Below are 20,410 nucleotides of genomic sequence, written 5' to 3' on the forward strand. Positions count from 1 at the left end.
ATCATTTCGTTGACTACTGTATTCAAATAACTACGAACAAGCTTTCGTGGCTTATTGCAAATTGAATATGCAGTGTGGGTGGGTACGATGTTTTCACGTACGTGCTTGAAATTAGTCTGTTTATCGTTAAAAAATCAAGCTGTTTACCTCGACCTGATATAGGGTTACATGCTAAAAATGAGTACCTAGCTTCGGTTAGGGACGTCCCTCGGATAGGACCCAGTGGGTGTGTACAATAAAGGTCTTCATTCATTCATTAAACTAGGCGTTAGACATTAACTATTAGATCAGAAGTTAACTTTTGTTGCACTGTATTCTGAAACAAGAACAGCTATAAATGGTTAAGTGTTAATGTATACTACACAACATTCACTGGTGTTAAGCTGGTATCGCCGAAACATGCACTACAGGTATCGCCGAAACGGTCCCTATCGTGCGTCTTGTACGTGAACTTGGCCATTTATTTCCATTCTCAGACCAACTATTATCAAAATAAACTAGATTATGGGTCATAAATTGCGTACGCGCCCTCCTTTTACGATCAGTGCCAAGTTTTTTTTTCACCTGACGTTATCGTTGTGCCTGCTTACGTAATGTTTGTTGACCTCAGCCGTGCCTAGTCGTCCATAGCAACCCGTGTTATGCACACAGCCTTGAATGAGTTGAACTTCGGCCCGACGTGTTGTAAACCTCCCGTGAAGTGTCACGGCATTGTAGTTGTCCGTCAGTTGGCGTCAATAAAAGTCCTCATAAATCTAGACCAAGTAGCGGCATTTACGGATAAGAAAGCATGTTTTCGACTAGCCTCCACAGCATGCCAAAAACTGGGGGTTTGGGGGTCTCCAGGGTCTTTTGCTTTTTAATATGCGCTATTTTCTTATTGCATATAGACAACATAGCCGGCCTGGTTAAATTACCCCCGTTTTTTTAACTGGGCTAATCAGAAAACAGCCGAAGACCACCAAACCCCCAGTTCTATAAGCCTGCTACGGAGGCTATTTTTCGACGTTAACTACGCTTACGTAAGACTACACCTACACCTTACTCAAACAGTTACTACTATACACCTCATCTAGGAGTGGCCTGTTGACACCCCCTCACACCTTTATTCTGCAATAAATTTCCGGGTTCACGTAAGTCCACGGTGTTCTAGAGAGTTCGGGCGTACGTACAGCAGTCGCCACCCGAAGTGTTTTCGCTACTGTGCGGAGTAACATGTCTTACAATGTTGAGGAGACGGAGGGGGGTTCACTGGGCGAACCTCGAAACGCAGACAGCGATACGGAAGATGCACCACCATTGTCAGATGAGGTAAGCTTTAACTGAGGGGCGAACATTCATTGTGTTGTAACGTTACCTATGTCGGTAGTGACTGGGACAAAACATCTAGCTGAAGACCTAGGGGGTCGTGTGGCGTAGCGGCAGAGTGCGCGACTCGGAACTAAGTGTCCCGGGTTCGAGTCCTGACATGCCACCGATCTTGTGCCCTTGGGAAAGGCACTTTACACGGCTTTCCTCACTTAGCTCAGGTGTAAATGAGTATTGTCCTGTAATGTATTTGTCCCCTGTGTTGGTGGCGGCATTAATATAAGTTGAAGAAACTTGAGTGTGTCGTCACCACGTCTGGTGATTATATGTTGGAATAAATAAAAACCTAGGGGGCCGAAGAGCCACGATCTGTATCAGGTTGCAGATATTCCATTGCCAATGCGACGAGATAGACCTAGCCGATATGTGGATAGACAAGATTAACGTATATGTACTGTAATTTAATTTATTGTAAAGTGCTGAATGTTTATCAATTCTATACGGTGAGTCTTCCCTATATGTGTTGCGACACACCAACGTTTCGGTTTGTCAACACAAGAAATATTAGTTATATGAAAGTTAATATTTGATGGAATCAAGAACAACAACACAGTCAGCAGTGTCAGGTTCTGAAAATGAGCCTCAGAAGAAAGACCACAATGCGGGGCCGGTAAAGTTGGAGTACCGAGTAACGTGTAGTCTATTAAAGGAGACATGCCATGTTTTTTTACAGGACGTGCGTCTCGCAGCCACATACGTGAACGACGCTCGGAACGGAAACCGGGGTAACTTCAAGACCGACCCCAAGTCTGTCAGGTGAGTAGGGAGAGAAATTTTGGGCATTTTGTGTATTGACTTCTCCCTATAACGTTTGCTACTTCATTGAGAAACGTAGATACGGCCTTTTGTTAATCGTTAACTATCACGTGTAGGCGTCAATGAAGGTTAGGCATCCAGGTAAAAAATGTAATGAAATAATATGATATATGATATGATATGAATCTTTATTGCATGTTCTTGCCCAGATGGGCTAAATGCACAAGAGGATATCCAGTATGTAAAACATGAGTATTTCATACTGGTATGCTATATTCTAATGCAAAGTGCTAGGAATCTATACATTACAATGATACTATAGATACACTTACTATAATGTTACTATCATGTTAAGATTTTGAAAATCTGTCCAGTTGCTTGCGTAACTACTTCCGTCAATAATTTAATCAGGTTGGTGGATGATTAAATAGCAAAGTTTCGATGCCGACGTTTCGATGACCGTCTGTCATCTTCATCAGGACATTCATGACTGTTTTACAGTGCACTGAAGCTAGGTGTGGATTCCAATGAAGCTAGGTGTAACTGAGTAACTGTTTTCTTGTGTATCATAGAAAGCGATTATCATGAAAGTTCATCTGTGTTGGTAGTTACATGTTTAGAGTTAAAACTTTAGATCCAACACAAAAAGTTCTCTCACCTAGAGCTTTCGACCAGTCACTCTGGTCTTCCTCAGTAGACTGACCCTACCCAGTGAGCTTACCCAGTGAGGCTTAAGCTTGTCACTGGGTCAAAGGTATCTGGTAGACGATACATCAGGGCATATCAGCCTTCACTTAACCGCGACGGGGGCCGACATTGTCTACCAGATACCTTTGACCTAGTATAGAAAGCGATTGTTGTTGTTGTTGTTGTTTTTTTTTTTTTTGCATTTAGACTGTACAACCTGTATAACGAGCCCGCGTTCTTCTGGACGTCCCACATGGCTGTCGGCGCCCTGCTGTCTCTGGTGCTGTTCGAAGATCCGGCTGTTCCAAGCATCAGACTAGACTATTGGGTACGTAATGGCTCTACACCGTTTCCTTCATTGTTGTTTTGCGCTAGTCCCCAAGCAGATCCTTTGGTGGCGGCAAGACAATATCAAATTGGCAAGGCATACACCACCCGGATGTCGGACTGGCGCAATAAAAACATTAACATTAAGAAGTTTATTGCAAATTCGTGCCCGGAGGCTAATTGCAACTCATAAGCATACAACAATATTGAAACAGATTATATAACAACTAATATTTACATAATGAAAAATAGTTGAATAAAACAATAATTATGTCTAAACCTATGTCTGAAGGGTTTGACTTCTCTTTTGTAAACCGTGGGAGACGTAATGTCCCACCTTTTCTAAAATTTGTGGGTTTTGGGAAGTTAACAGAAGAATAGTTTTTTCTTTGTCAGTAAGTTTAGAGAAATTGGGATAAATTGTAGAAGTTTGGATAGTCAGCTCATTTCGAGCGTTGTTATAAAACGAACAATTTGAGATAAAGTGTATTTCGTCTTCCACAACCTTTGCGTTACAATATTTACAAATTCTTTCACATACAGGCAGCCTTCTATACCGTCCTCTCTCTATCTCCAGAGGATGATAAAAACATTTAGTAGTGCACAAAAGAAAGCCCGATAAAACTCCTAAAACATGTACATGTCGCCTAAAATAAGCCGATGCCTAAACATCTGCTTGGAGAGTAGTTTTGCGTCTCTAGGGTGTAAGCTATGAGTGCATTGTGTATACAGGACAATATCTAAAGATGCCTGAACGCTAAAAATTCGACCTTTTACTGTAAAAGCACATTCTCATCCCATACCACACAGCCGTTGTAAGGTAGATTGGTAGTCTCATAGCATGTTTGATAGATAGCAATGTTAGATGTCATACTTCGTACCTTCTACACGTGTTGCGTAGGAAAGTTCACAGTGAATAGCTTTATGGCAAGCCCATGCCCGAAAGCTAATTGCGAACAGACATTGACAAGAACAATAAGTACAGAATGTATTGACTAATTGGCTAAAACCATATACTAAAATGAAGTTCTACTCAAAACTAATAAATTCACGTATACGTGACAAATTTAAGGAGTGAATTATGTAATACATAAATAGGCAAGAGAGACATGGTAACTACTATTCTATAATATTCTAGTCAAGCTATTAGGGGTTTGATTTCTTATCTGGGGGCAGTGGGAGATCAAAGACACTAGAACGAATCCAAGTAAGGGCCTGAAAAATCATCCTGGGGTCACAGTATTCCAGTTACGACACAGCACTTACTACATTGAACCTCAGCTCCCTGGCCGATCGTCGCCGCACAATCTGTAGAACATTTGCAGAATCTCTCTTGAACTCTGACTTTCGTGAATGGCTGCCCCCAGTAAGGCAGAATATCTCTGGTAGAAGCACACGTTCTGCACATAAGTTTGACACTCCGTATTGCCGCACAGAACGGTACAAAAATCGCCCATTCCCTACATTGTTGAGCTGTTAAACGCTAGTTAAATACAGATCTTAGCTGCTTTTACTTAAGAGGGCATAGAGTGACTGAGTGCGGCTAGCATTGACCTTTACCTCTACTTGTGTAAATAGGCATTGTTATAGCTCCCTACCGAATTTGTGTCATTAACTTGTAAATTATGTAATTTTTAAACTATTAGTGTTGTTTAACGTCAATTTTATGAACTGTAAAAACAACTCAATTCAGACTGTCGTCTGCTAGTTGTTTGAATAAAGATTGATTGATTGATTGATTGATTTATATGTATGCTTGTCTGCCCAGATCACGATGTGCGTAGAGCTGTTCTGCGTGTGCCTGATCTTCAGCAGACTCGCCCATCAGGGAATCTTCTCTTCCGAGAAGAACTTCTGGAGAAGCAAACGGCGGCTTCCCACCCTCGTCATCTTACTGGTAATTTTCTATCATATTCATCATCATCATCATCATCATTGAGGTCATCATTGGTTCATAGGTTCCAGAAAGTCTATGACCCCCCCCCCCCGTCTCTGTTGAGGGATGGTTGTAATGCGTTTGCCCTGATGTAGATGGCCTCTTTATCACTCGTTACTTTATCAAATGAGACTTGTTTCATAATGAACTTCCAAGACTTCACAGATTTTAATTAACCATTGATATTTTTGTAAATAATGTATTACATGTGTATATACCTTGAAATTGCATTGTACAGTTTTGATGTTTAATGTATAATATTTGATGTTGATGTATAATATTTGATGTTAATGATGTTCATTATTGCAATTTGTTTTGTATTTAATGATGTAATCTGCTTTTATATTCTGTATGTTGTTTTTGGGAGGACAACTTGTAAAGGTGTCAATGCACCTGTTTTGTCCTCCCTTCCACTTGTATATCTGGTGGTAAATTCAAATAAATAAACAAATAAACAAATACTGTGACGCTGTTCTCCCGCAGCTGACGTTGTTGGACATGGCGCTGTACGTCATCCTCAGTGAGCTCGGCGTGACGTCAGTCAGGTTCTCCAGGCCACTTCGCCCTCTGCTGCTCCTCTGCATGGACAGAGCGAAACAGGTATCGTTGTTATGACCAAAAGGGCTGAACGTTCTATTTTTTTTTATTTTTATTTTTTTATTGTCCAAACAGTACCCGTGCAGTCGCAGCCTTTATACGGCTGAATTGATGCAGGGTATCACATAATAATCAATCCAAATCACAACAATTACAACAATCAAATAATACACATAATACACATATTTGTTCCACAATTATTTTTGTAGAACTGTCGCAAGGGTCTGTGCGGCTGCCATTCGGCGCCACAAGGTGACCTCAATACGACTTTCCCCAACCGAAGTTAGGTACCCATTCACACCTGGGTGGAGTGAGGAATTTCGTGTAAAGTGCCTTTCCCAAGGGCACAACGTCGGGGTGCATGTTCAGACATGTACCGGGTACGACTAGGAATCGAACCCGGGTCTCCCGGTTCACAGTCGATTGCTCTAACCACTACACCACCCGACGCCACTAGCCAACGCTATAAACTAAATTGTCACTTACCCAATTAAATTTTCGACCGACTCGTAGCGCGTGTGAAAAGGTGATAGAAGCTCCTTGCACAGATGAGTGTGGGTACTTCCATTTTCTGAAAGTGAAATAGAAATATTGGAATCAAAATAAACAGCAGTGTACCAACGGGCCACCGTACATGATCATTATTTCCCCTTGTTGCCTTTAGCTGCGCGGGGTGTTTAAGAACATCCTGCTGACGCTGCCTGACATCATCACCGTCCTGACGCTGTTCCTCCTCAGCGTCGCCTTCTTCGCGCTCATGGCGCTCAAGATATTCCAGAACAGGTTTGTTTGTTTGTTTGTTTGTTTGTTTGTTTGTTTGTTTGTTGAGAACCGACTAGCCTCCTCCAGGCCTTTCTACGAGAATACGGATCCCCGATTCACATACATGTACAACTAGTATATTATGGTGACAGGAGTAGAGCAGACCATGACATTGCAACATTATGTAACCCAACACCAATCACCATGGTGATAGACGTCAACAAATCATGTCATTGGCCAGGTCAGAGGTTAGTGTTTGGAACAGAAGAGGAGGAAGAAACTGAGTAAAAACAATATGTTTTCCTTCGGTAAACATAAATATAATACAATGACCTCAGGGTTGAAATCAGGACGTCATCAAGGTTATCATTTCTGATAAAGGAACTTTTTTGTGTTAATAATTGACGATGTAATTGCGATTGTATGTAAATGTTTTCGGAGCCTATATTTGTGTATGCAGGTTGTATGATAAAGATCGAATCAAAACCAAGGTTCAAAGAAATTTCTCGGAAATAAATCCTTTATGTTTGGAATAAATGACTTGTTCCAACATTTGCCCATTCAAAGGCCAGTTCTGTATATCCGGTATAACCGATCTTTGCCGTAACACAGTTGTCCGTGTTTTGTTTTGTTTTGTTTTGTTGGATTACTGTTACCACTCGCATTCAGGAGAGAAGCGGCCGACATCGTACTCTTTGTTAAGTCTATGGCAAACTTGTGCGACTCAGATATGTTGAAATATGTTTCTTTTTCTTTGAGAAGCACGAGAAGCGCAAGATCTCACATGTTAACACCTCTTAGAACTAAAACACAACTGTTTGCTATGTCGTACTTCCCAAGACTTGTACGTATATGGAACAGTTTGGATGTCAGTCTGAGAACTTTGGGTTTAAATGTCTCTCAGCCACAACACTTAAATACCTTCAAAAGACAGTTGATGTTACATTTACATAACAGGTTTAATGCGGTCTATGACACCGATGCTGCATGTAGCTGGATATCTTTTTGCAGATGTACGACCTGTATGGCCACAAGGCCACGATAACTGCCCTATAGTTGTCACTATATTGTTATATATCTTAATATGTTATAGTATGTTGTCAGTTGAATTGTTTATTTTTGTATCATTACTGTTTTATTATGTATTTTGTATGTGGAGAGACAACTGGCAGAGGTGCAAATATGCACCTGTTTTGTCTCTCCTCCATGCTACTTGATGTTGCATTGGAAAGTCTAATAAATAAATTACTGTTGTGTGTATTTTTCTCTGCAGACAGGACCTTGTGTACTACAGCGATGGTCAGCCCTACATGCATAACTACCTGGACAACTTTTTCCACCTCTACGTGCTCGTCACGACTGCTAACTTTCCAGACGTTATGTAAGTGCGGCAATGCTATCTCAAGTTGCATAAAGGGAGATTGCAAGATAGATATTCCAACACAGCTTATAATTCAACGGTCAAAGGCATTGATTGATTTTGTGTACTAAACATTTGTGGATTGTCTATGAGTTTGGGAAGCAAATGCATTATGTTTACCTTTACGTGGTGTAGCCTTACAAACTACTACACTGTTTCTTCTTACTCAAACACAAATTCATAAACATGGTGACCAGCCCCTCCAACTGGCAACATAATGTAATCAAACACCAAGGGGTGTCTGCTTAGTTATACATACCCTGGTGACAGACGTCTGGTCCAGGTCATTGACCTTATTTGTTTAGAGAAGAAGAAGAAGAAACAGAGCAAAAACAATGTTTTCCTTCTGAGTAGCTTGATAAGCTCTTGTACACATTTCATGTTTTCCCTCAGGATGCCTGCGTTCGACTACAATCCCTGGTTCACCCTGTTCTTCATCATCTACCTCATCATCTGCCTGTACCTGTTCATGAGTATCTGCCTGGCAACCATCTACAACAACTTCAAGGAGCATCTAAAGGTCGTATTTATTTCAATCCCTTTTAAACTAACATATGTCAGGTCGTGTGGCGTAAGTGCGGAATGCTCGACCCGGATCCAAGAGGTCCGGGGTTCGAGTCCTAACACATGCCACCGATCTTGTGCCCTTGGGAAAGGCACTTTACACGACTTTCCTCACTATACTCTAGTGAGAATGGGCATAGTCCTGTCCTGTCCTGTATTTGTCCTCTGCGTTGGCGTCGGCATAAAATAAATTTATATAACTTGACTGCCATCACCATGTCTTAGTCATGAAATGTTGGAAGAAAAATTTTGAAAAATATATGTCAGGTCAATCCGTCAATATGACATTTTATTTCAGGTTGTCACTCGGTCAGCATTAATTTTCCTTATCAAATGATCAATGACGTGTTACAATTCCGTTTCAGAATCGTTATGAGGCCACTACTTCCTTTTGTCATTAGACAAAACAAGGAAGAGCATTCTGTTTTACAGACCCAAGTATTCATTGCATTGATGTTGCTGTAGACACATGGACACCAGCAACCTGCTCAAGCCAGCCCAAGGGCGTACCCGAGGGAGCCACCAGCATAAATATCAACCTATACATGCACGAACAGACACTTACAAATATTCCTTCTTCCCTCGCACAATCCCCAAATGAAAGCCTTGCCTGGCCCGGTAGTTATGGCTCCCACCGTTGAGTCCTTCCGGGCCAGGCTGGAGGCCTGCCCGCCTTAAACCAAGGCCTTCCCCCCTAAAGTGCCCCATCAGGGGCTATATGGGGGTGTAGCCGGGGCTCACATAACATCTTTGAGCCCCGGCAAAGATGAAGATGAAGGATAAAATGTAAATATGATAATGCTTACCTACATAGGCCTATAATTTCAAGTGGCGGTATGGGCACTTCCATAGTGTTGCTTTTACCACGTGTGTACGTACCATTCCATTAGCCTTCGGGCATTTATTCATGACGATTTACCGCATTTGTGGAAGGATTGACATAACAGGTGACTATCACCTTTTCAAATATGTCAAACCTGAGACCAGACTGTAAGGTTTGAACCACTTACACCGGGAAGGTCCCCTACTCTTTTCGATAAGTGTGGTGGGTTCTTTAACGTGCGTGGGGTGTGGCTCTCCCAAACACGGGACCTCCATTTAACGTCCTATCCGAGGGACGTCCCTAGCCGAAGCTAGGTACTCATTTTTACCTGAGTGAAGTGAGGAAATTCGTGTAAAGTACCTTTCCCAATGGTACAACGTCGCGGCGCATGTTCGGACTTGTTCGGGTACGAACCGGAATCGAACCCGGGTCTCCCCGTTTCATCATGAGTCTAGTGATGTACCACTACACCACACGACGCCACTCGGGCATGATTTTGGAAGTAAAAATTCATTATTACAATCCATAGAAAATTGACATGATACTGACGTCTAAAACCTGCCCTTCATTTGACTCAGGAGTACGTCGAAGACTCGGTTCGAGAGAAGCAGAACAACCTCCAGCTGGCGTTCGACATCCTGAAGGTTGAAACTGTCCTGTTTGGCAAGCTTTCAAGCATACTTTTATTTATTTTTTATTTATTCAAATTGCCAACAAAACAATGCAATACAGTGAAAGCCCTGGCAGCTGAGCTGATATCGGGCCCCACATTATGAAATACATAGTATATAAACATACACACATCATAACACAATAAAGTAACGAATCACAGAAATTTCTCATACCCTACAATCCATAACCTAGGCTAATGACAGTATATACAAAAAAGTAACAATATAACTCAGTATGGTAGGAGGCCAGAGGTCATTAAAATATATAATATTCACTTATTTACAATGTTGTAGGAATAGATGGAAGGACTAAAGAGTTATATAATTAGAAACGGTTTGTTGATGAAATGTAAGTGTGAAGAGTGTGAAGCATACAATGCTAAACAAGTTTTAGTGCTTCGCGGCAGTTTGGTTGGTTCGAATGACATTAACTGTGAAATTATGTTAGCCGCGCAAAACTACATCACATCACTAGAGACTAATTGTAGGTGTCCTGCTATGCTTTCCTTCTCTTCTGGGATGGGAGGTTTGACACAATGCTATCCATAGTTTTCCAAATGTCTTGTAAACGCCGTTTTTTTTCCATTGTAAAAGTGGCTGGGAGAATATAAGTTGTATCTAACTTCAGTTCGCAGTCACTTAGTCCATGTCCTTTTATTTGTATTCACTGTGCTTCTGAATTTAAAAAAATAAAGGTTGAAACGGAAGCTGGAGAGGAGGAGCTGCTGCCCAGGAGCCGGTGGATGTCGCTGATGCGGACGGTTCATCCCAAGCGGCTGGACCTGGAACACTCTCTTCTGTGGGACGTCCTAGCCGGGTCCAACCAGACTGGATACATCAGTGAGTTAAGCATGGAAATACTTTTTCCCAATTTTTATTGTTTTTTTTTTCAAGAAAACAATATACTGTAAAAGAAATACAAAGGGTAAATAATATGTAATGTTAGGTGGTGTAGGACAAAAAGCTTAAGCTAATTTCCTAATTAATAAGATTATGAAGTATTCATGAAGATATCCGCAAGATAAGATGTTTCTCTTTTTCGTCCTTCCTTCCTTCCTTCCAGGCAAAAAAGAATTTTTCCACGTCGTGAACTTGCTGGACATGCGGGTGCTGGACGACAAAGGCAGGGAGCCGGAGTTCCAGCGGTGGTTCCCTCGCTGCTTCAGGTCCAGGATCAGTCGGCTCGTCAGGAAAGCTGTCGCCAACAGGTACGTTATTAGACACCAACATCTCGTAAGAAACCCCATTGCGGCCAGTAGCCTCTACCAGGCTTTGGGAGCCGACACAGAGAAGACATTGAAGCCTTCTGAGGAGGCTCCGGGCGGATGGAAACCTTCTTTCGCGGCTGGTAATTAAAAGAATGCGTTAAAAACTCTACAAACTCTCAAAACTGTATTTGCTTTGTCGTGTGACGCAACGGTCGATAGAGTGCTCGACTCGGAACCAAGAGGTCCTGGGTTCGACTCCTGACGTGCCACCGATCTTGTGCCCTTGGGAAAGGCACTTTACACGACTTTCCTCACTTTTAAAACTCAAGTGAAGATGCATGAGTAGTGTATATGTTTCGATGTGTGAGAATAGCACCAGCAACAGCTGCCTGTGTATGTCCCACGTGTATTGTACTGTTTCAAATTGAATAAATCAAATCAAATCAAATCAATGTCACCTTCCTTGTTATGTCTGTCTGTCTGTCTGTCTGTCTGTCTGTCTGTCTGTCTGTCTGTCTAGATTTTTCCGGAACTTCATCGACCTCGCCGTGGTCGCCGGCGCCAACGCTGGTGTTTACATTATGTGACAAGTGGCAGGACAAAGTTGGATGGGCTGGTCTCCATATATATAAATTGAATGTGTTTGAGTAAGAATAAACAGAGCAGTAAATGTTAGTAGAAGTGTGAAGATAAACACAATGTATTGTGGGGTCGTGTGGCGCAACGGCAGCGTGCGCGACTCGGAATCAAGAGGTCCCGGGTTCGAGTCCTGACATGCCACCGATCTTGTGCCCTTGGGAAAGGCACTTTACACGACTTTCCCCACTAGACTCAGGTGAAAATGAGTATTGTATTGTCCCTGTGTTGGTGGCGGCATTAATATAAGTTGAAAAAAAAACTTGAGTGTGCCGTCACCACGTCTTGTGATTAGATGTTGGAATAAAAAAAACAACAACAAAAAACAACAACAATGTATTTGCTTTGCGAATGTTACCTTTCTTTCTGGTTTGTCCATGTAGGTTTTTCCGGTACTTCATCGACCTGGCCGTGGTCGCCAACGCCGTCTGCATCGCGCTGGACCAGGACGACGCCGAGTGGTTCTTCATGGTGCTGTTCATCCTGGAGATTCTCCTCAAATTCTACGTCTTCGGGCTGAAGAAGTTTTTCCGCAGTGCTATGAACATGTAAGAAAACGTATCTATTCGTGCCAAAATGAAGAGAACGAACGATGGTCTTCCGTTGTCTTTTATATTAATGGTTAAGCTGTTATTCTGGTCGATATTTTTTAACTTTGGGATGTTAAACGTCAACGAAGTTACGACTAGAGCCTAATCTATAAACGAGATGCGATATCAGCAACCGATGTAGACAATGCCGTGACGTTGTCCTCGTACTTTTCTGTCTAGATTTGACTTCATCTTGATTGTCGCTGCGCTGGTCATCAACGTACTGGAGCTGGCCTGGAAAAGCAGTAAGTCTGTTCACCTGGCTCAAACTTAAGTGTGAAAAGTATACATATACGTAGTTGTCATAAGAATTCGTGTTATGTTTACCTCCGCAGAAGGAAACCATATTGTTTTACTTTGTGTCTTCTTAAAAAAAGGTCAATGACCTGGACTGGTACCAGATGTCTGTCACCATGGTAACTGGTGCTGTAGTAGGCACCCAGTGGTGTAGGATTACATTATGTAGCAAATCGAGCGGTAAGAATAAACAGAGCAGTAGTTTGTGAGGATAAACTATGTGTACATAAACATGCTGTATTTATTTTGCATGTTTACTTTTCTGGTTTGATAATGATCCATGTGCAACCTTTCGTGCAATGATGATACATAAAACGAAATACTTTGAACTGCCACATTTTGTTCCGGTAGTTTCGAACCAGAGTGGTGCTCTCGACTTCCTCCTGGTTCTCCGTCTGCTTCGGTTAGTCAGGCTAGTCTACGCTATCGAGAGGTGAGTGAATAAAGCTTTTTCCATCGTGTCTTTGTGCGTTCAGGAACAAGCTGTACAACGGGTCAGTCATGTGTTAACGAGTTCTGTTAGTTCATTAGTGACGCTGAAGAAGAGTGGTGGACGTCCGGATATTATCTCCAGTAATAGAGTTTGGATTTCCCATGAGTGTTGTTTATCTGGATGTCTAACCTTCATCAATGCAATGGGTCTGTATCTGTATAGCCGGTATAACCGCCTTTCGGCGTAACACACCAGCTTCGCAGGCACGCGGCGCGGCGGCAGCTGGCTATATTACACCGATCGACTTGTTACACCTAACCCTTGAACTTCTAGCTCTAGACATAGTTTAAAGCTATCTATTGACAATGCCCCTACTGTACTTGCTGACAGTGAGTTCCACTCTGCGATAGTTCTAGGAAAGAATGAATTCTTGAACACCTCAATCCTTGGTTGATAACTCTCATGGCTATTCATTGGGTCAGTCAATTCTTCTCTCTCATATTCTTGGTATGTCTCCTGAACCAAAGTCTCTCCAAACCTTATCACTCCCCACAGATTCCGGATCGTGCTGAAGACCATCAGTAGCATCGGCCGCTCCTTGCTGACGTACGGCGCCGTCCTTTTCGTAAGTGGCATCCGTGATCTTCTTTGCTGCAAATACTATTTTACCACATGCACATGCATGCACGATCAGATTATCAAAGCTCAAATCGTATTTACCTTCTGAATAGCAAAGTTCTTTTTATGACAACCATTTGTTTTTCAAGCCGACGTTTCGATGACCTTCTGTCATCTTCATCAGGGTAATTCTGACTGGTTTACTGTGCACAGACACTAGATGTTACTTGGTGCATAGTGCACTAAAGGTGTTACATAGTTCATCGTGTTTTTCTGTTTACAACACATTCCGGAACGTAGTGTAATTGTGACATACATACTAGGCATTGTTACACCGTAGGGAAATATGCGGTTCCAAATGTAAAGTGTTTCTATATATTATATAAGATTTGTTAACTGACGATACTGAGCTATCACAGTCCCAAATAGAAATTATTAAAAGTCTTGTTACATATGTATTGTTAGGAATCATAATAATATTTACGTATTTACCTTCACAGAAAGAAAACGCGTAGTTCCTTCTAGTTCTTCTTCTGTTCCAAACAAATAAGGTCAATGACCTGGACCAGACTGTTGTCATTATTATGGTAACTGGTGCTGCAGCCGACACCATGTGGTGCTGAATTACATTATGAAACAAGTGGCAGGACAAAGTTGGAGGGCTGGTCACCATATATATGAATCTGTTTGAGTAAGAATAAACAGAGCAGTAGTTTGTTAGGCTAGACCATGTGGAGGTAAACAATTATAATGCATTTCCTTTGCAAACGTTACCTTTCTAGTTAGTATCACTTTTTCTCAGGTTTTCTTCTACATATTCGCAATCATCGGAATGGAAGCCTTCGCTGGGAGGATCACTCCGGAACCGTTTCTCACCAACCGCAGCCAGACCCGGCCGATCACGTGCGGGAACCCCCGGCTGAACGGGACGCAGTTCGCCATGAACCGCTACTGCAACAACAACTTCAACGACATCCTCCACTCCTTCGTGGTTCTGTTCGAGCTGATGGTGGTCAACCAGTGGCATGATATCCTTTTTATCTATCAATACTCAGCAAAACAGTAATAAGGACAGTGTGGCGCTGCACTCAAGTTTATAACTTATTTTACTCAACAAAATACAATTAGAATGAAAATACACAGAATTGACATAACAGTGTGCCAAAGTCCCGCCACCACAAGACATTAAATAGATGATAGGTAGTATATAGTATTGTTGTATTGTATAGATTCTTAGCACTTTGCATTAGAATATAGCGTCCCAGTATGCAATACTCATGTTTTGCATACTGCATGTCCTCTTGTGCATTTAGCCCATCTGGGCAAGAACATGCAATAAAGATTCATATTATATCACTAATGCTAACCAGGCTATAAAAAAATTTTATTGATAAGGAGTGACTTCTATGATATCCTGTGATGCAATCCTCAGTGGGCCGAACGTGGAGGCGCTTTCTTTGGCTTGTCTCCTTGCTGTATATATGCTTCGCTAACAGCCTTGCTCAGCTATTTAAAAAATTAAAGCCATTTTACTGGTAGAGAAGTTGAGGAGTGATAACTACTACCAAGGAGGTTGGAGAGTTGCTACTACTGACCAAAATGTTCAGGACTTCGTTTTATCCCTGTGTGTGCCATTAGGTAATACTAACCGCAAAACCTTTTCTATGAATTAATCTCCGAGCAGATCTTTAGGTGGCTACAAGACAGTATCAAATTGGAAAGGCAATGCCATTGGCAAGACAGTATCCAAGGGGGTTTAAAATCATCTTTATTGCAATGAACATACAATATGAAAGGTTGCTTGGATAAAGCCTATCACAGCCCTTTATCTCTTGGTATCTCTCACCACCCACTCTCGAAGTAAAAACAAACAAGTTACTAGTACAAAAGAGAAAGCGAAAACGCCTAAAACACGCCAAAATAAGCCGAAACCTAGACCTCTGCTTAATTGGACTATGAATAGTATTCAGCAGCCAGAATGTAGCCTCTACCAGGCTTCAGAAGCGGCCGGAAAGAGTAGAAATTGGCCATATAGACAGATAACATGCCGGAGGAGTTGTTGCAGATGGTACCCGGGAGCGACAAACTGTATGTACTCTCTAGCGGACCAACCCCGCACCCCCTACCCGCGGCATGTTATCTCTCTGTTTGGCCAATTTCTACTCTTTCCAGCCGCTTTGGACGCCTGGTAGAGGCTAGCTTGAGTATATAAGCCTTCCTTGACCAGACGCCACTGCTGGCAGAAGGATTCGTGGCTGTGACTCACCAGGCCGCGCGGATATACTTCATCATCTACCACCTACTGGTCGTCATCCTCGTACTCAAGTGAGTGCTGCACGCTAACTAACTTCCGTATACTATCAAACCTGTCAAAGAAGGCCACGCAGGGGACGGATAAAATCTATATATGGTCTATGCGGCATTACAATGCTTGTGTTAATAGAAGATAATTATCTAAGGGATCAAAAAGTGGTGTCACACTAGCCAGTCATGGTTCGTTCTTATGTAGATGTGGTCACTTATACAGAGGGTTGTGCATGTCTGTATACTATTAGTTAGTCTTCTTTGGTATAGTCTGTGTCTGACAAAGCTCCCAATCAAGCACCATAACTTGTTGATTTTCAAGCACCCACTAATATTGTCTTTCTCGTACAGACCTTGCAGGCACCCAGTGTAGTTTTTAGGGCTTGGAAACCCGATTTTACAAAGCCAATTCTCAAGTCACTTATCTACATACTGAGTTGAAACCACAATCCCAATGTATATTGACCCTCAAGTAGCAAAAATTCCCAACATTCTGACGGAAAATGGTTACTGGAAAGGCCCTGGGCTGATTTTAAGGGTACTAATCCTGGGGCCTCTTTTCTGCAGTTTGAAATTCCCAGAGTATGAAATGCTGATTTAAATGTGCTAAATAAATGTGAATCAGTATGTGTCAACATCACAAAGATTGCTTTATTCAGAATATTTCCAGATTCGCTGCCCTGAAATCGCATTGGATGCCTTTAATGTTAGGCATGTTTCGTGGGGTCGTGTGGCGTAGCAGCAGCGTTCTCGACTCGGAACCAGAGGCCCCGGGTTCGAGTCCTGACATGCCACCGATCTTGTGCCCTTGGGAAAGGCACTTTACACGACTTTCCTCACTTTGCTCAGGTGTAAATGAGTATTGTACTGTCCCTGTGTTGGTGGCGGCATTAATGTAAGTTGAAAAAACTTGAGTGTGCCGTCACCACGTCTTGTGATTGCATGTTTCGGAATATTAAAAAAAATGTTAGGAAATTACAAATGGACTGGTCTAAACAAAGCAGTTCCCGTTTCTGCCTGCCCTGTAGCATCTTCTCTGCGTTTATCCTGGAGCTGTTCATGCTGGAGTACACCGTGTCTAAAGAACCGGCGGAGAGGAAGGTGAGCGCCGTGGTGCGCAGAATCACTGTCATGGGGCTCAACGAGGACGAGTGAGTGCTGCTGAATATTTGTATGCTGTGTGTGTGTGTGTGTGTTTGAGTGTGTGTGTGTGTGTGTGTGCGTGCGCGTGTGTGTGTGTGTGTGTGTGTGAGTGTGTGTGTGTGTGTGTGTGTGTGTGTGTGTGTGTGTGTGTGTGTGTGTGTGTGTGTGTGTGTGTGTGTGTGTGTGTGTGTGTGTGTGTGTGTGTGTGTGTGTGTGTGTGTGTGTGTGTGTGTGTGTGTGTGTGTGTGTGTGTGTGTGTGTGTGTGTGTGTGTGTGTGTGTGTGTGTGTGTGTGTGTGTGTGTGTGTGTGTGTGTGTGTGTGTGTGTGTGTGTGAGTGTGTGTGTGTGTGTGTGCGCGTGCGTGCGTGTGTGCGTGTGTTTGAGTAAGAAGTAAACAGCTGAGTTTTGTTAGGCTACGTAAACATACTGTATTTTCTCTCGACCTTTCTAGTCTTGTGAGTTGTTCTGAGACGTCAATGCTACTAGAAGCTTCAAATGACATACTGAGCAGACTAGTCATTAATAGAGGTAGACTCTACAAGGTTTCAGAAGCGGCCAGAAAGAATGACAAACTGTAATCCTTTCGTGTACCAACTCCCATGGCATGCGATCTGTCCAGCTGGCCAATTTCTACTCTTTCCAGCCACTTCTGAAGCCATTAGGCCACTTCTGAAGCCACTAGCCTCTGGTTCCCTATAAAGCTTGACAAAGATGGTACATTGTCACTAAGACACATCTCCAACCCTCTCCAAGCAGAGGTTTGGGTTTTGGGGGTATTTTTAGTGTGTTTTTAGGCTTTTTTATCGGGATTTCTATTTTGCACTGAATTTTTTTTCTCACCAAACCCAACCATGCAGTTTGGTGGGAAAAAAATTCAGTGCAAAAGAGAAACCCCGATAAAAAAGCCTAAAAACACGCTAAAAAATACAGTGTTTGTACACCCAAAACGCAAACCTCTGCTTGGAGAGTAACATCTCCAACCCTCTCCCAGGTCCGCCTACATGGACGACATTGAGGAGGAGGAGGCAACAGAAGACGATTCTGAGATGGCAGCGGCGGATTACGTCAGAGGGGGAAGGCGGCCCTCCATCCGGTTCATGCTGCCAAGGGGTACGGTCTTTTTTTTTTTTTCAAAACTTGAGCAACGCTGGAGTCTAAGCATTACTGTCAGTAACTGTTATCGTGGGGCAGATAACTGAAATAATCTTTCACTTTGTGATACAAGCACCAAACTTGGTACAAATACTCATGAGACATTACTCTTTTGAAAAAGTACGCCGGCCACTTGATTTGACTTTTGGAGCCCCCTAGCGGCGCTTTTTGGTACTGCAGCCGACCTTCCGGGCTTTGTATCTCCTGTTTTAAATATGATACAGTCATGATTTTTATGTGGTAAAAAGCTGTTAAAGTAAGGAAAAAGTGACGTAAATTTGGTGTCTCTAACTGCTTGCGTTTGACCTGCAGAGGCGTTTTTTGCCGGTGCACAATTTGCTTCAAGGGCGCTTTTTTTTTGCTTCGGAAGGTCGGCTGCAGTACCAAAAAGCGCCCTTGGAGCAAATTTTTGCACCGGTAAAAAACGCCCCTACAGTTCCAACGCAAGCAGCTAGAGACACCAAATTTACGTCACCTCTCTCTTCGGATTTTTTAAGAAAAAATATGAAGCGACAGGGCGAAAAAAAATAAAAATAAAAACAGGACTGGTCTAGACATACTATTATAGGCTTAAATGCTACAAAATGAGCCATGAAGTCAACACAAAAGGCTGGGTTAAAATTTAAACATTGAATTTTGAACTTTTAATCAAACAACTGCAATGATAGATGGGAAAACTGTAACAACTAGGAAGAAAAGGACTTTCCTCAACTGTTGGGGGCAAAACATGAGCATTTTTCAGTTGATTCAGGACCAGAATCAAATTTTTTTTTTGCAAATCAGAAAAAGACGAAGAGGCGAATCCGAGAACCAACAAATTAAATTGGTGTGGCCTTATTGGGGACTGACAACACATCAGTACACGGGTCATCACGGCAGTCGAAACTGGTAGTAGATGATCCACAAATACAGACGTTATACAAACATAGATAAAGAAATCTAACTGCAAAGTACAAAACAAGAAATAATGTTAACACGTCATCCTTAATTGGTGGCAGAAGACAATACAATTTACAGGTAGTACAACAGATATAAATATGCAAAAAAATATTCCTATTAATCTCGTGACTGGTAATAGAATGTTACAGAACGTCACGTTTTCTCCTCCAGGAGGCAACAAAGTGGAGGAACTGCTGCAGAAGATGTACGAGATTGAGAGGGAGGAAGATGACAACAGCTTTTGAGTCACACAACCTTGAGGATATGGTAATCTCCAAACAGATCCTAGAGTGACAAAAGACAGCATCAAATTGGTCAGGCAGTATCCATTTGCCAGAAAGGGTTCCAATATGCCACCCAAGGCGTATGGGCCCTCTCTGGCGAATGAATACTGCCTGGCCAATTTGATGCTGTCTTTTGCCACCCTAGGATCTGCTTGGAGATTAGGATATGGTACGTGTATATGTATATGTTAGGGTGGTGACTCTGTAGCCTGAGTGTCAGCGTTTCAGCTTTCGTCCGCTCCCCACAATCCGCTGTAACCAGTCTGGTAGCAGATCATGGGGAGCGGATGAAGGCTAAAACGCTGACACTCTGATCTGGACCAGCAGAATCAGCCAGTCTGTTAGAATCAGCAATTCTACCGGGAGAGATTCCGATTCGAGTCTTTGTCAACATAAACTCCATTCGTGATCTCTGCCAGTAGAATCACTGATTCCACCAGGTCAGTCTCTCACTAACTCCATAGCTATGAGCCATGGGAGCAGTCTCTACCCTGAAATACATATAAACATAGCCTCCTTCAAAGATTTGTAGGGCGCGGCGATACTTTTTACGGTGAGCGATACGAGTTATGCCAGGGAGGGATGGTTTTTCCGCTGAGGGAGTTTTACCTGGGACAGATGGTTTCGCTGCCAGCACCCTACAAGTCTGCGAAGGAGGCTAATATAAACACAAAATGAATATTATTGTGTCTTCACAAAGTGAAATACGGCCAGGGGATCAACTGTTGGTGCTTTGAAATACGGCCATAGATACGGGTAGACCCTGTGCATGTTATAAAATTGTGAATGACACAGTAGTCAAGTAGCTTTTGACATGGTTCTCCAGTTCTATAGATAATCATATGTAAGGCCATGTTGATTTGATTATATGGATGACATCCGCGCGCGCATGAAT

At 42.5% G+C, this 20,410-nt stretch overlaps 1 protein-coding gene across 1 annotated transcript; it reads left to right on the forward strand.

The window, feature by feature from the left end:
- The first annotated feature begins 1,174 nt into the window (after window positions 1-1,174).
- Window positions 1,175-19,502, forward strand: LOC109487935 (two pore calcium channel protein 1-like). The gene is made up of 20 exons (XM_019792036.1): window positions 1,175-1,311; window positions 2,042-2,124; window positions 3,019-3,139; window positions 4,907-5,035; window positions 5,558-5,674; window positions 6,336-6,454; window positions 7,707-7,814; window positions 8,247-8,373; window positions 9,819-9,884; window positions 10,607-10,751; window positions 10,975-11,119; window positions 12,139-12,303; window positions 12,526-12,590; window positions 12,994-13,075; window positions 13,631-13,700; window positions 14,496-14,721; window positions 15,928-16,018; window positions 17,026-17,148; window positions 18,132-18,250; window positions 19,403-19,502. Exons 1-20 carry the CDS (start codon window positions 1,216-1,218, stop codon window positions 19,474-19,476), a joined length of 2,271 nt encoding a protein of 756 aa, XP_019647595.1. The 5' UTR covers window positions 1,175-1,215; the 3' UTR covers window positions 19,477-19,502.
- Window positions 19,503-20,410: the final 908 nt, after the last annotated feature.

Source organism: Branchiostoma belcheri, unplaced genomic scaffold, assembly GCF_001625305.1.
Source record: "Branchiostoma belcheri isolate BF01 breed outbred unplaced genomic scaffold, Haploidv18h27 scaffold90, whole genome shotgun sequence".
NCBI lineage: Eukaryota > Metazoa > Chordata > Leptocardii > Amphioxiformes > Branchiostomatidae > Branchiostoma > Branchiostoma belcheri.